At 38.7% G+C, this 14125-nt stretch overlaps 1 protein-coding gene across 1 annotated transcript; it reads right to left on the bottom strand.

The window, feature by feature from the left end:
• Positions 1-2927: 2927 nt before the first annotated feature.
• Positions 2928-14025, bottom strand: gnb1b (guanine nucleotide binding protein (G protein), beta polypeptide 1b). Its single transcript, XM_010896088.5, has 11 exons — positions 13632-14025; positions 8032-8137; positions 7850-7888; positions 7656-7762; positions 6829-6892; positions 5172-5334; positions 4966-5032; positions 4634-4835; positions 4230-4446; positions 3385-3500; positions 2928-3017 (listed from the first exon to the last, which is right to left on the bottom strand). The coding sequence occupies exons 2-10, from the start codon at positions 8086-8088 to the stop codon at positions 3394-3396; spliced, it is 1023 nt and encodes a 340-aa protein (XP_010894390.2). The 5' UTR covers positions 8089-8137; positions 13632-14025; the 3' UTR covers positions 2928-3017; positions 3385-3393.
• Positions 14026-14125: the final 100 nt, after the last annotated feature.

The following is a 14125-nucleotide window of genomic DNA, read 5'->3' as shown; positions in this document are numbered from 1 at the left end:
GCTTTCATATAGCCATCAATTCTGAACTCCACATTAGCTTTTAGCATTAGGTTAAAGAATTAGGTTGAGGTTGGTTATGTTTTAAAGTCGAATGGAAGACCCACGTGGTCAAGTCGGTGACGACAAGACAATTCAGGAAAAACCATGTCAAGATAACCGACAACATACCTAAATGTAATCCAGACCCGGAAGACAAATGTTATTTCTGTGTTCTATTGCTTTTGATTCAAAATGTGATTGTTATTTCTCAATTGCATTTCTAAGAATAGTGATGGTAGAAATTTACTTACGGGTACATGCTTATACAGTAACTGATTAATGTGTTAGGATCAAAATAGAAGTGAGCATTAGTGATGGCCAAGCGAGGCTTCATTCGCGTTATTTTAGCAGCAGGATATTATGCTAGCAGCACTCAGGTTGTTTTTTTCTAAATAAAAGCCATAATTGAAATTTACACGGCAATATAGTTAATCTAGTCTGTTTAAAAGAACAGACAAGAACAACATTGGAACAGTCAAACATGAAATGTACCGACAAGATTAACTATATTGCCTTATATGTTTACATGATAGCTTTTTTTTTCGAAAAATAAAATCTGAGTTAGCGCTGCTAGCATAATATCCTGCTGCTAGAAGAACGGTAATGAAGCCTCGAATGGCCATCACTAGTGAGCATAGCCCATGCAGAAGAACCTGCCACACATTTATGAAATCCTAAAACCAGGTTAACTATTTTAAAGAATCAAAAGGACAAACATTTTAACACCAAAAGACATCAACATTTTCCCAAGAGATAATCAGTTTTCCCAAAAGAGCCTCCACAACGATTTAAATCTGTTAAAAATAGATATTCCAATTTACTGAGAAATTGACAAAAACAGTGGATACATTTTAGATTAGGAGTTGTGCAAAGGTATCAGATATTTTTCCAAATGTATAATGACTGTCAAATGCGCTTTCAGAATGAAATAACCCTCAGGTATTAAAGACAATCAGTGCATTTGAAATTTTGCATTTCTTAGTCATTCTGAAATATTTTCCAAATGAATCAGCATTGAAAACGTGAATTATGCACATCTTAAACACTACAATCTTTTGAATTTTAAGACAGCAAAAATACACAAGGTGTAGACTTTCACCTAAAGTTTGTCTTACTCAATTCTTTTGTTGGAACAGTAATGTTTGATTTAGGATTCTTTTATCTTATCATTTGCAATGGTGAAAATGTCACACTGGATATGTGCATCTGATAATGTACATGTAAAACATGTCATGGAAATAAGTTAACAAGAAAGACGTCTCAAACAGCTTTTTATTACATTTTTTCAATAACAGTACATTTTAGTACAGTATCTATCTTGCATCCAGCTCGCTGTGGAACACCAACATAATGAAATAAAATACAAAAGGTGAAAAGGGTACAAGGGTGCTGAGCTCTACCTTATCAATGGAAAGCGAAAAGGGAATCCATCTCAATTGAATTGCAATTCATTTTACTTGTGGCCACACACAAATACATCACATTAATTGTACATTAGAGAAAACAAAAAGTGAAAAATGTCAACTATTAAAGAAAGTGCTTCTGTATACAGTGAAAAATGGTCTGCCATTAAGATGCTATTTGAGTTAAGACCAAAAAAAAAATTACATTACATTTATTATGGACAGAAATCTGAGAACATGTTTTTGTTAAACTGGGTGTAAAAATTTAAGTGAGATTGTGAGGTCTGTTCAAAAACAAGATGGGGTTTTCGCAATCATTCCGTTATGAATTATAAAAGTTGGCATTAGAACTGGTAAGCATGTTTCACATGGAGCCTGCAGTCAATAGGAAATTCATTCTTCACTTTCACTTACTCTGGTGCATAGCTTTGCCAGTATAAGTACATATTGTATGCAGATTGTAGCCCAAAATAACTTGAAAAAAGATAAAATCGAAGTTAACAGGTTATTATCCTTATGAAACAGACAGATGCCTTACATCTGTGCACCTTGGAAAGCAATTCTACAGCATGCACACCTAAATTAATCCATGGCAGACAAAAAAAAAAAAAATATCAGATCATTATTTTCAGACATTGATTTGTACATTTCATTCACAGAATAGCAACTGCAGTTCCAAGCACAGGAAAGGTGTGAGCTGTCACCGAGAATAAGTGTACACCTAAAAAATCCAATCCATTTAACCAAATCCTGACTTGCCACAAATCACAGAACCCACCCTAAATCCCTAGTCCCCACCCAGATAAGAAAAGAGTTAAGGGGTTAACTGAAATGACCTTACTCATAACTCCTTTTGTATTGGAATGAGCATTCATCACAATTTATAGCATGTGGTCGGTTAGTTAACACAGTATTAGTTGAGAAGCAAAATTTCTTTTTGTGCAAAAAAAAAAAAAAAAAAAAAAAAAAAAGCTGTGATGAAACAAAAACAGCTAGTATATAAATACATCATTGAAATTTTCTGAAAGCTGCTCATGTAATCTGGTCTAGCTTTTGCTTTCATGCTTTCTGCTTGTTTTATTTTGTCTAATCTTTCTTACATGATTAAATTGGATTAAAATGACAAGCTTTAATTTTAAACATATCTAAAACCACTGAGAAAACATGACATGAACAAAAGCCATTGAATAAAACTAACAAACCATCAGAGAATAATTCTTCAACAACCAAAAAAAAAAGTTAAATAATTTGTACAATTATGCTCCAACATTTGCTTTCAAGACACATACATTTGCAGGGGATGATAGTGTTGTTTTCTCATTTCAAGGTAACATAAAAATGGTCCAAGAAGAATGCACAAGTTTTTTGATTTGATACCACAGGACATCAATCTTTTTAACTAGGTGAATAAACAATTGTGCTCTTCTTTGTGTAGGAAAGGCATTGGTTCCCTTTCGTTTTTGTGGTGTCCACGTCAGTTTTAAAACGGTGGTTGTGAAGAAGATGCTGTGAAATTTAACATTCTCAAGTTGTTGCAATTGGTCTTCCAGTCAACTTTGGAAGTTCAAATGACTTCTGAAGAAAAACAGAAATGGGTCAGAGCTCAAATATACTGAATCAGAGCTGCCCAACCTTGCACCTGCCACCATGTAGCTTTCAGACCAACCCTAATCTAGGACACCAAAGAATTAGCTGGTTGATAAACTCAAACATGCAACTTAAAACTAAGGTTGAGGCAAAGGGTTGGGGGTCCAGTGAAGAATGCTTTACTTAAATGTTTCTCAAACTTGTTTACCACTAATCAAGCACACCTGATTCAAGCGCATCAAGCCTTCAATAAATTAAATCTGGTGTGCCATTTTAGGGTTAAAACAAACCTTGTGAAACATCTGGCAGGCCCTGAGACAAGTCCAGGGAAACTGCACAGCAAACAGGTACGCACCTTCAGGAATCAATTCCAGATCTTCAGAAAACTGTCCCAGGATCCTGTTGCAACAGCCATGCCATCATCAGTGACACCCAGGCAGCTCACACGGTTGTCATGTCCAGCCAACACACCTAGAACAACATAATATTAGCCTGAGGCATTGGCCAAGGTCCCACCACACTATAACGTAAAATAAATATATATACACACACTATAAATATATATAGTGTTCCTATAAATAATGAGACATTGCGATCTGAATAAATATTTGAAATCTTTTGTTTTCAAAAAAATCTCTCAGTTCAGGCTGTATATAATGCAGTGTACAACTTCAAATGCTGATTGTAGCTATGTTCCTGTCCTCCAAACAAAAGCTCTAACAAATCAACCCTCTTCTGAATCTAGTTGTCTACCCCTGGCCTAAGGAATGTGCTGGGATTCACACAACCCTGGGAATGACGCAGTTCAATTATGTTATATTGTAGATACTTTAAATGTAAAGCATGAAACATGATTGTTTATGGTAGATGGATATAGTTTTTCAGAATGTTTGCACTTATGAGATAAATGTTTAACAAAAGTCCTGAGCTTTTGTTAAAATCAGAATTGTGTTTAGTAGTTCATTTTGCATCTGTTGTCAAATGAAAAAGCCTAAATGGAACCACGTGTTCATGCAAGTCATTTTTAAGTGGAATCAGACTGTCAGTTTTAAGTGAACTGCGTGCGGAGACCGTTCACACCAGTCCAAACTGATGAAACAAAGTGGCCACTCCCGGAAGAGTTCAAGGCAAAACCTCTCCTAACTAACTGCAGTGAAAACGAGACTCTGGTGTCTCTCTGGGGTGTTCTCGGTGACCCACCAGCACGGTCTGCCTTCAGTGTGTCCCACACATTGCAGTTGAAGTCGTCATATCCAGCCAGGAGGAGACGACCACTCTTGGAGAAAGCAACAGAGGTGATGCCACAGATGATGTTGTCATGCGAGTAGCACATCAGCTCCTGGTCGGCACGAAGGTCAAAGAGTCTGCAGGTGGCATCATCAGAGCCCGTACAAAAGGCATTGCCATTGGGGAAGAACTACAAAAGACCAAAAATACAACATCTGAACAAACTGAGATATATTGTAAAACAAATCAAAATGTAACTGAACCATAATTTGTATCAAAGCACAAAAAAAATTATGGGACCAAATAACTGATATTTAATCTAATATAGACAAAGTCATATAAAGGCCAACAGGAGAATAACAGGATGCTGCCCTTACACATATGGCATTGATGTCAGACTCATGCCCAGTGAAAGTCTGTCTGCACATGCCCTCTCTGACATCCCACAGTTTGGCAGAGGCATCACAGGCCCCGAGAACAAATAGCCTGGTGTCAGGGGCCAATGAGAGGCTCATGACGTCGCCACTGTGCCCAGCAAATGTGGTTGTCTGCTGGCCAGTCTCAATGTCCCAAAGGGCACTGAAAAAAAACACATACATATATGGATAAATAATTTCTATACAAATTCCACATGTAATACTTCAGAGGAATGAAAAGTGGACCAGTGACAGTAGCGCTGCCTCCCTACAGAAGGAATTCCTTTCCTTACCAGGTGGTGTCTCCAGAGCTGGTAATAATCTGGTTGTCATCAACAAAGCGACAGCAGGAAAGATACCCTGGAATTTAACATGTAATTTGGTTGTTATGAAACTAAACAGGAACTAAAAATGTGGTTAAATAGAAAAGGTATGAAAGAGATTTAATGAGGTACAAAACATAAAAGATGCCCCCCAACATAACCCATCATTACTCCACCTGTGTGCCCAGCAAGCTCCCGGCTCACGCGTACATTCCCCTCCCTTGTCTTCAGGTTGTAGATGGAGCAAATGTTGTCCAGACCTCCACAGGCCACATAGTTTCCTGACGGTGCATATGAGCAGGTCATAACCCAGGAAGAGCGCAGAGGAATGGCATGGACCTGATGAGGAGAACAGCCAGTCACCTCAAATAATAATCGATTGTAACAGGGAGCAAACTAATACAGCAAGTCAAAAGTTTGGACACCCACTTGTTCAAGGATAATTTTGACATCAAAACTATGAAATAACACACAGAACCATGTAGAAAACAAAAAGTGTTCAAAACAAATGTTTTGTTCAAAAATCAAAACATTTCACATTGGGGATTCTTTCAAGTAGACACCCTTTGCAGTGATGACAACTTTTGCATTCTCTCAACCAGATTCATGAGGTCATTAGCTAGAATGCATTTCAATTAACAGGGGTGCCTCATTAAAAGTTAATGTGGAATTTTTCCTTCTTAATGCTTTTGTGCTAATCTGTTTTGTTGTGACAAGGTAGGGTTCATATACAGAAGACCATTATGTATGTATTGTTGTAGTCCATATAAGAACAGCTCTAATAAGCAAAGAGAAACAGTCCATTATTACTTCAGGACAGGTCAGTTAATTCAGAAAATCAAGAACTTTGAGAGTTGCAGATGCAAAAACACATTCAAGCGCTATGATGAAACTGGCTCTCAGTAGGACCGCCATACGAACAGAAGACCCAGAGTTACCTCTGCTGCAGAGAATAAGTCAAGATCTGCTACTATTAACAGCACCTCAGACTGCAGACCAAATAATTTGCTTCATGGAGCTGAAGTAACAGACAGATCAACTGTTCAGAGGAGACTGCGTTAATCAGGCCTTTATGGTAGAATGGATGCAAAGAAAACACGATTGAAGGACACCAATAAGAAGAGACTTGCTTAGGCCAAGAAATATGAGAAATTGACATTTGACTGGTGAAAATCGGTCCTCCGGTCGCAATGTTTGAATGGATGATCTTCAGAAGTGTACTTTTCACAGTGAAGCATCGAGGTGGTATGATGGTGTGGGGGTGCTTTGCTGGTGACACTGATTTATTTAGAATTAAAGGCACACTCAATCAGCATGGCTACCACAGGATTCTGCAGCGATACGCCCGCCATCTTGTTTGCGCTTAGTGGGAGTATAATTTGTTTTTTAACAAGTCAATTAAACAAAACACACCTCCAGGCAGTGTAAGGGTTATCTGACCAGTGATGGAGTGCTGCATGGAGTGGTTGATAATGATAAGTGTGCAAAGCTGTCATCAAGGCAAAGGGTGGCTACTTTGAAGAATCAAAATGATAAATATACTGTGACTTGTTTAACACCTTTTGCTTACTACACGACTCAATGTGATATTTCATAATTTTGACATCGTAACTATTACTCTACAATGTGGAAAATAGGATAAATAATATCTTTGACTGAATAGGTGTGGCCACTGTGTGTGTGTGTGTGTGTGTGTGTGTGTGTATATATATATATATATATTTATATATTAAAAAAAGTATAACTGTTGAAGGGACTGAAAGCAATGCCTATAAGTGCAACAGAAATGTTGTTCTCCCAACAAGCAATGACATTTGAGCCCCTGAGTCTGACCTTGTTTGTGGTGTAGCTGTCCCAAATAATGAGTTTACCATCTTGGGAGGCACTGACCAGGAGCCTGTGAGAAAGAGCAGAATGAGTTAGTCATGGAATAACGGTTGCCCTATAAGACATTGTTGTTTAAAAAAGAACACATTTGGAACAATAACTACATTATGTACAGAACAGCAAACTAACAGCAATTGATCAAGAAGGCTTTTGCCTTGTAACCTGGGGCCAAATCTAAGAAATGACAATAATAGAAACATGCTTAGTCATAACACCTACTTACATTTGAAATCATATCACCCATTCAAGCCAAGGGCCATCCAAATATACATGCTACCACACCAAACTTTACATCTGACAAATTGAATTATTTTGTCAATGCAAAACCTTAAAAAGGAAGACTTTTATAGAGAAGGAACTACCTTAAAGCCCTAGTTCAGTAAAAAAACTATTTCCCAATAATTATTTACCATATGGACACACCAGAATGTGAATCGGATCATATGGGAGTTAGCAAACAAATGCAAAGATTTTTACGTACAGAGACTAATTGGCTAACATAACGGTCTGAAGACCAACCTGTACCCAGGTGAACAGTAATTTGTCTGTTCAAAGCAAATCATCTTTGTGGTTTATGCAGTTGGCTAAAGGAAACACCTGACCCAAAGAGGCTGAAATTCCATGCGCCTACAAACCGCTTACAAACAAAAAGGGCATTATCATAATTGTAATTTCAGAGTGATCTATCGAGCATCGATTTTTACATTTATATATTTTCAAATACAAAAACCCCTGAAAACACTGGGCCTTTAAAAATATGTACTTGTGTTTACCTGGAATCAGTGCCCCAGTGCATGGCATAGATCTTAGCCAAATGTCCCCTCAGTGTTCGCCGTGTACGCATCTGAATACGGCCAACGGGATCAATATTGGCTGTGATCTGCAGAACATAAAAACATGTTACATAATGATATCACTAACAGATCGCACAGATATTCCTCGATCAAAGAGACAGATTCATTAGTACCTGTGATAGTGTGGCATCGGCACATGCTTTCCTGGCATCCTGCAAAAGTTGGATGACAATTAAACCCTCACACCAACTGGTTGACATAACATTTTCAGAAAATCTGATGGCTTTGTTTTGATACCATTGTCCCATGGTTAGGACCCTGCCCATTAATGGTAGATGGGGAACAGACAACTCACTCTGATCTGGTTTTTGAGCTGCTCAGCCTCTTGGCGTAACTGGTCAAGTTCACTCATTTTGGCCTGCTAGTATTTCTGCCTTTCTCCTGCTGCCGGGACACTTGATCTGAAAGAGGAAGGAAGAAGAGTTTCAGTCTCACAACAGAAATTACATCCTTCAGACATGGTCTACGATACTAAACAATGAACAGTAAGTGAAGTACAACATGAATAAAAGTAGCCTAACTTCAAAATGAATCCACTGTCAATATCAAACAGATCAATTAAAGTGGCCTAATTTAGCCAAAAGACTGACAAGTCTGTTCCAGAAAAGAAAAACACATGATACATGAATTCACCTGTCTTTCAAAAATAGGCCAAAGTCGGTCAGGAAGCAGGCTTACTTTTCAAGGAATAAGATATTGACACCTATGCGTGATAGATGCACATACGGACTACATTGGCAAAAAATACATTCAGAAAAATAACAGCCAGCACAGTAAACAGCTATCCAGAAAAGAAGTAGGAACCACTTTCACATGAGAACATACCGTGTAGTAATTTGGCTACATGACAACTATTGTGCTGTAGTTACATAGATAAAACTACATCAGCACTGATCATTTTGCTTTGTCTTTGGCAAGCCCACACTCCAATAGGCAACATTAGTCGCCCTTTTTGCCTGGCCAGTGTAGCTCTCCCAGAAGATTACAGTACAGATTGTATTGGAAACTAAGGGGTGTATTCACACAGTGAATGATTCATTGAGATTAACAATTTTGAACAAAATACTTGAACATTTTACAATTATGGCAAAGGACAGCACAGAGACCATTTCTTTATATTGGCAAAGCGCTCCACGTGCATGTGTCACATCTATGGCCAACGTTTTACATTGCCTGCCAAACATGTGAATAGTAAAGTATAAATATGCATTATTCTAATGTTATTGGGATGAAACCTTATTGTATTTGTACTGGTTCATTATTATTTCAATCAACACGTTGATAATAAACCTTGTTAATGTGAACAGGCCCAAAGCATTATGATAATTTCGTATCATGAGATCCCTGGCAATTGCCGGCCCTACTCATTACATCACCTTACCGGGCCCCTACAGTCACAAACGTGATGAAGGCTTATAGTCCCATCTTCTCACCTCAATGTCATTGGCATAATTCTGACACACTTCATTTAGCCCCTGCAGCCAAATCCTGTAAAGACATGACTGTACCGATGACCTGAAAGGCATCCATTATCCTGACCCCAATCCACTGGATGCTTACTGGGTTTGGCAACTGTCGTCCCAACCGCCAAGTGATTAACAAATCACTTAGATCGATCCCAGCTGATCACATTTAGGGCACTTCTTTTTTTAAACCAAAACATTAGTTTAAACATTGAGCTAGTGTTTTTTTTGTTGAGTAATTCCAAACATGGTTGTAGAAAACATACACTGATAGGCCCTAGTCCTTGAGCCCAGCTAAGGCAGTAACCATAGCACTCAGCAGTGTCTGATATGCTGGCACTGCCCATCATCAATCTGATTTATTATAGGGGAAATACTGCACCAAGATAAAGTCTCCTAAATAACTGCTAGCACACATTGGTAAGGCAACATGAATATCTGATTACAGAAGTACATTTTTCCACCATTCAGGATATTTGATAGAGAATAAAGCAGTGTGAATTACAAAAAGAGACTATCCACATCTGCATTTGTGAAGGAAACCGAAATAAGCATGTCCCATTTTATCCCCAATTCATCCTCCTAGTTAAGGCCATCACTTTAACTTATGATTTCACTCAGTACAGCCTCCAATTGTTTATTTCGTCTTCAATGGCCCTCTCTGATTGGCTAACCTATAGTCTCTAGAAATCTGGGTTGCCTCCCAACTTTTCAATGTCCCAGCACAACACGCATGTATGTAATAGTTCCACCATTTGAAAATGGACATTCTGTCACAGCCCATTTGACTAGATTACAACCATCATTGAAATGCTAAATAGCAGCTAGATCACAAAGCTTTTTTTAATGAGAGCATTTCACAAGTTACTAGTTTACACAAACTACCTTCATTAAAACCACTGCAAAAGGTTTTGCCTGCAAGTGCATTTTTTTTTTTATCAAGACATTCTGCCTTGCTTGCCCCATAATTGGTTATGAGAGGGATCTGTGTGAAGATGGCCCATCCACGCCATTGTTTTCCTGACCGATTGTCGGGGTTTACAAGAATACCTAACGGTCATTTAGTTAGCTAATGCCCATTTATCTTATAATCTTGCAGATGTACATTTCATTGTTAAGTCCATTATTCATTTTCTGCACATCCTTCCTGAAGACATCAAGGAGGAACCTTGGCCCGATATGATCCATGTAATACGAGAAGAGTGAGTAACGTTGCAAATCAAGAGGGAAATGTTAGACCTAGGGCAAAAATTCATTACAAAGCACTAATTACTGTTATATCAGAATGTGGGTCATGGGATGTCACCATTAATTTTGCCGTGATAAAGTGTACTTAAAAACTTAATTTGTCCAAGGACCTTGTTCATGGAGTTTCATGTCAAAGCCTGGTTGTCACGTTATTTTGAGCCTGTTTAGGCACACATTTCAGAAGGCAAAGCTTAAAAACCTAGGTCGCAGCCACTTCGTCTCTGCACTCAACCTTAAGGTAAGAAAACAATAAACAATGTGTGCAATGTGAGTGAACTACATGCGGAGTCCACCCATAATTCCTTACTGTAATGGGTGTTCTTCTGCCACTTGATTATTTCTCAAAGCGCCTGATCGGGGTCAGCTGACTGCATGATGGTAAACAGGGAGTTGTGGCAAATAGCCTGGAGGTGTGGCTTACTGACTGCTGGAGTCTGCTGTTCACCAAAAACAGCAGTAGTTCCAAAATGGTTTGGGCGGAGGAACAGTAGAAATGAAAGCAACAACTAAGGCTTTTATGAAATTTGAAAACTTATGATAACAGCGTCTTAAAAATAATACTTCCAGTAAAAGGACATTGTTTCTTTTAACCATTAATGTTTTCCTGTCTTTTTCCCCATGCATGCAGACTTCACCTTTCAGTGCAAAATCTTTTTCAACACTGTTTGGGTTTCTTTTTGTCCATTATCTTTTTACCAAGCAGCATTTCAAATTTCAGATCTTTATTTAGCCTTTTCTCAAATAACTACTTTCTAGCCATTGCATAATAAAGCACTTAGAGAACACATCTAGGTTTATATGTTGTTGAGAGCTTGATAGTATAATATCAGTGCAACAAATTTCATATGGCTAAAGCTGGATCATAGAAAATACCATAACCAGCAGTATCACTGAACAAGCCTTTAATCCTAAAAGCTCAAATCCAGACAGTAAATCTTTAATCCCATCTATGCACACTAACAGGAAAACAGCTGTCAAAAGCCAAAACCGGGGTCAACAAGCTGTATTCAACTGAGGGGGAAAAAATGTACGCATTAGTCATTTCCACACAAGATACAAAAAGTAGAGTTAATTCTGGCACAAAACGGCTATCAATGTGGTCCTTTATCAAAATGAACTGATGCTTAAAAGACCTAGGGTGGCATGGGTGGTGGGGGTTAACTTATGTTAGTCATGAAAATATGATTAAATACAATACACATACAAGCTACTGAACATTCACCCTGGTTTGGCAGACCATTCGTTATGGTTCTACACTGAACTGTTATTAAAAGGAAAATGTTTCTGCATACGTTTAGGAATTCAGGCATAGAAGAAAATTGACGCAGAAATATATAGCTAGCTATTAGATTGTTTCTAGGTTCATTGCTGCCATGAAATTCCATGTCGCACAGTACAATATTTAGATACAAATGGGTGTAGTTTAGAGAGCTGTTCATGCACGTTCACAAGACTTCTGTTTAACTATACAGCTTTTAGTTGATATTTTGGAATTAACACACCTAGGCGCACCAATGGAAAATTCATGTGTTTCTAATTTGGTTGCACTGAAGGAAACAGTAATTTACTCAAATGTAGTGGTACCAAGATTTGCCTGCAACGCAAGAGTATTATTTGGATCGAATTTGAATGCCATCTGTAAATAACCTGCTGGAGAATTCTCCGTTGGTTATCAGATTAGGTTGCCACATTTGTTTATTGTTGATACACTTGCAAATGCTAGAACTCCCCGCTCTTTCTGAACACTGATCCAACTTTCTCATGTCATTTTCATCGAAATACTATTTCGCACAATTGAACAAAAGAGTGGAAAGCTACCAATACCAATCCAGTCAACTGTCCACTACTAAAGCCCCAACAGATTGCATTGGAATTGTCTTGCATCGATGCGATGGAAACCTATGAGACAGGCACCAAACGCCATCTTGTTCGCTGCCGCTTGCTGTAGGCCTAGGGTTGAAGAACTGAAGCTAACTAGCAATGGTCTAGTGTAATGCATGTTAAACGTGCAAACAAAGTGCATGTAAATCGAAATATTTAAAAAATGTGAATATGCCACGAGATGTAGATCCAAACAAATGTATTTCATAAAAATACGTTTTTAACCAAATAACCGAGTTCTATAACTGACATACTAGCCAGCAGCATAAATTCACAAGCTAGCGACAGTAACGTTGCATCCGACGAGTAGTTTTTCAGCAGTGTCCGCTGGGGATTTTCAGAAAGTAGTGTCGGACGAGAATCGCACCAAAATATAGTATAGAACAAAATATAGAACTGTTCCCGCATTCCTATCACCCAGTGCTGGACGTGTGTCGCTCAAGGAAAACGTATCCAAGTGTTGCTGGCAAGAAAATCCAATTACCTTGTTAGCTAATAGTAGCCATCTCGTTAAAGCCAGCAGTAGGAGTCATTTAATTTGATTAAGATGTACACCTAGAACATACCAAACCAATTGTATTAACTATCTACATTTAATGTGCAGGATAAATGACACTACTTGAGCTAGTGTAAGTTAACGGGTAACCATCTAGTTAACTAGGTAAGAGACATCTAGCTAACATTGGCTAGTCAGCTGTGGTGCTAACAAACAAATTAAGGTAGGTTGCCAAATGCAAGTGGTCATACTTTAGAACGACCCTAGATACCTACCGTTATTAATCATGCATCAACTTGTTTTAACACAAGAGCTCAAACATACGCACGGGGCCGGGGGAATGGCAAGATAGCCTTCTAATTAACAAGTCCGATGACGTTAGCTATCCAAATTGGCTCGATAACCAGCTAGCTAACGTTAGCGGTTGCATTTAGGCCACAATTAACTTCAGGAGAGCTAGCTAAAATTAGGAAATTACTGTAGCGAGAGCTTGCTGTTAGTCACCAGGTCCCCTGCAGTCCGACAGGGAAAATGGAACTACTATACCTAGAAGCTGTACATTTAATAAATATTACTTTTCTGAAGCATTTTAATACACATGCGGGAATTGGGTTCGACAGTAATGTAACGTTTTAACTAGCAAGCTGAGTTTGCTAGTTAGCTACCTTTCAACTGGAAAGCAGAGTTCTCTTGGCTAAGCTAAATTTAGCCAACGTTACCCCCACCCCAGGCGGTCGGCTAATCTCGACAAATCGACCAAGAATCCCACTTAGTTTTTTTAATGTTTATTATTGCACCTTCTCTTACCCTTTTCTCAGTTGACGTAGGCTTTGGGTTTTTTGGCATTGACTGGAAAAGGTAACGGTGTATCCCTCCAATCCACGCATCAACGAACACCCGTGAACCGCTAGCTTGCAAACTAGCTAGGTTTCAGAGGCGCAACCCTTCCCGAACGTACCCAGCGAGCTTTTTCAACAATCTGGACCAACCCGACAGGGGTAAGACAAATCACACCACTCCCTGATGATGACGGGACACAGATCACAGCTGCGGGTACAGGCACTCTCAATAATCGGTTTCCAATACTGCCTTTAACCGATTTATATTTCATTCCCCTTAACCGCCTTAGAGTCTTTCTCGGTAGCTAATCACTCTCTTCACCCGGCCATCGAACGGCGAGATGGGCGCGGTAACCCTGCAATCAGCTATGGGAAACCCCACGCTCTGCAGCAGCACTCGTTCAAAATCAGATTTAGCATTCGTTTAGAAAAAAATAATACAGTAGGCCCATTAATCAATGG

The sequence above is a fragment of the Esox lucius genome, chromosome 17 (genome assembly GCF_011004845.1).
Source record: "Esox lucius isolate fEsoLuc1 chromosome 17, fEsoLuc1.pri, whole genome shotgun sequence".
Lineage (NCBI taxonomy): Eukaryota > Metazoa > Chordata > Actinopteri > Esociformes > Esocidae > Esox > Esox lucius.
Note: the sequence above shows the minus strand (reverse complement) of the source record. Positions and strands in the feature narration are given on the sequence as shown.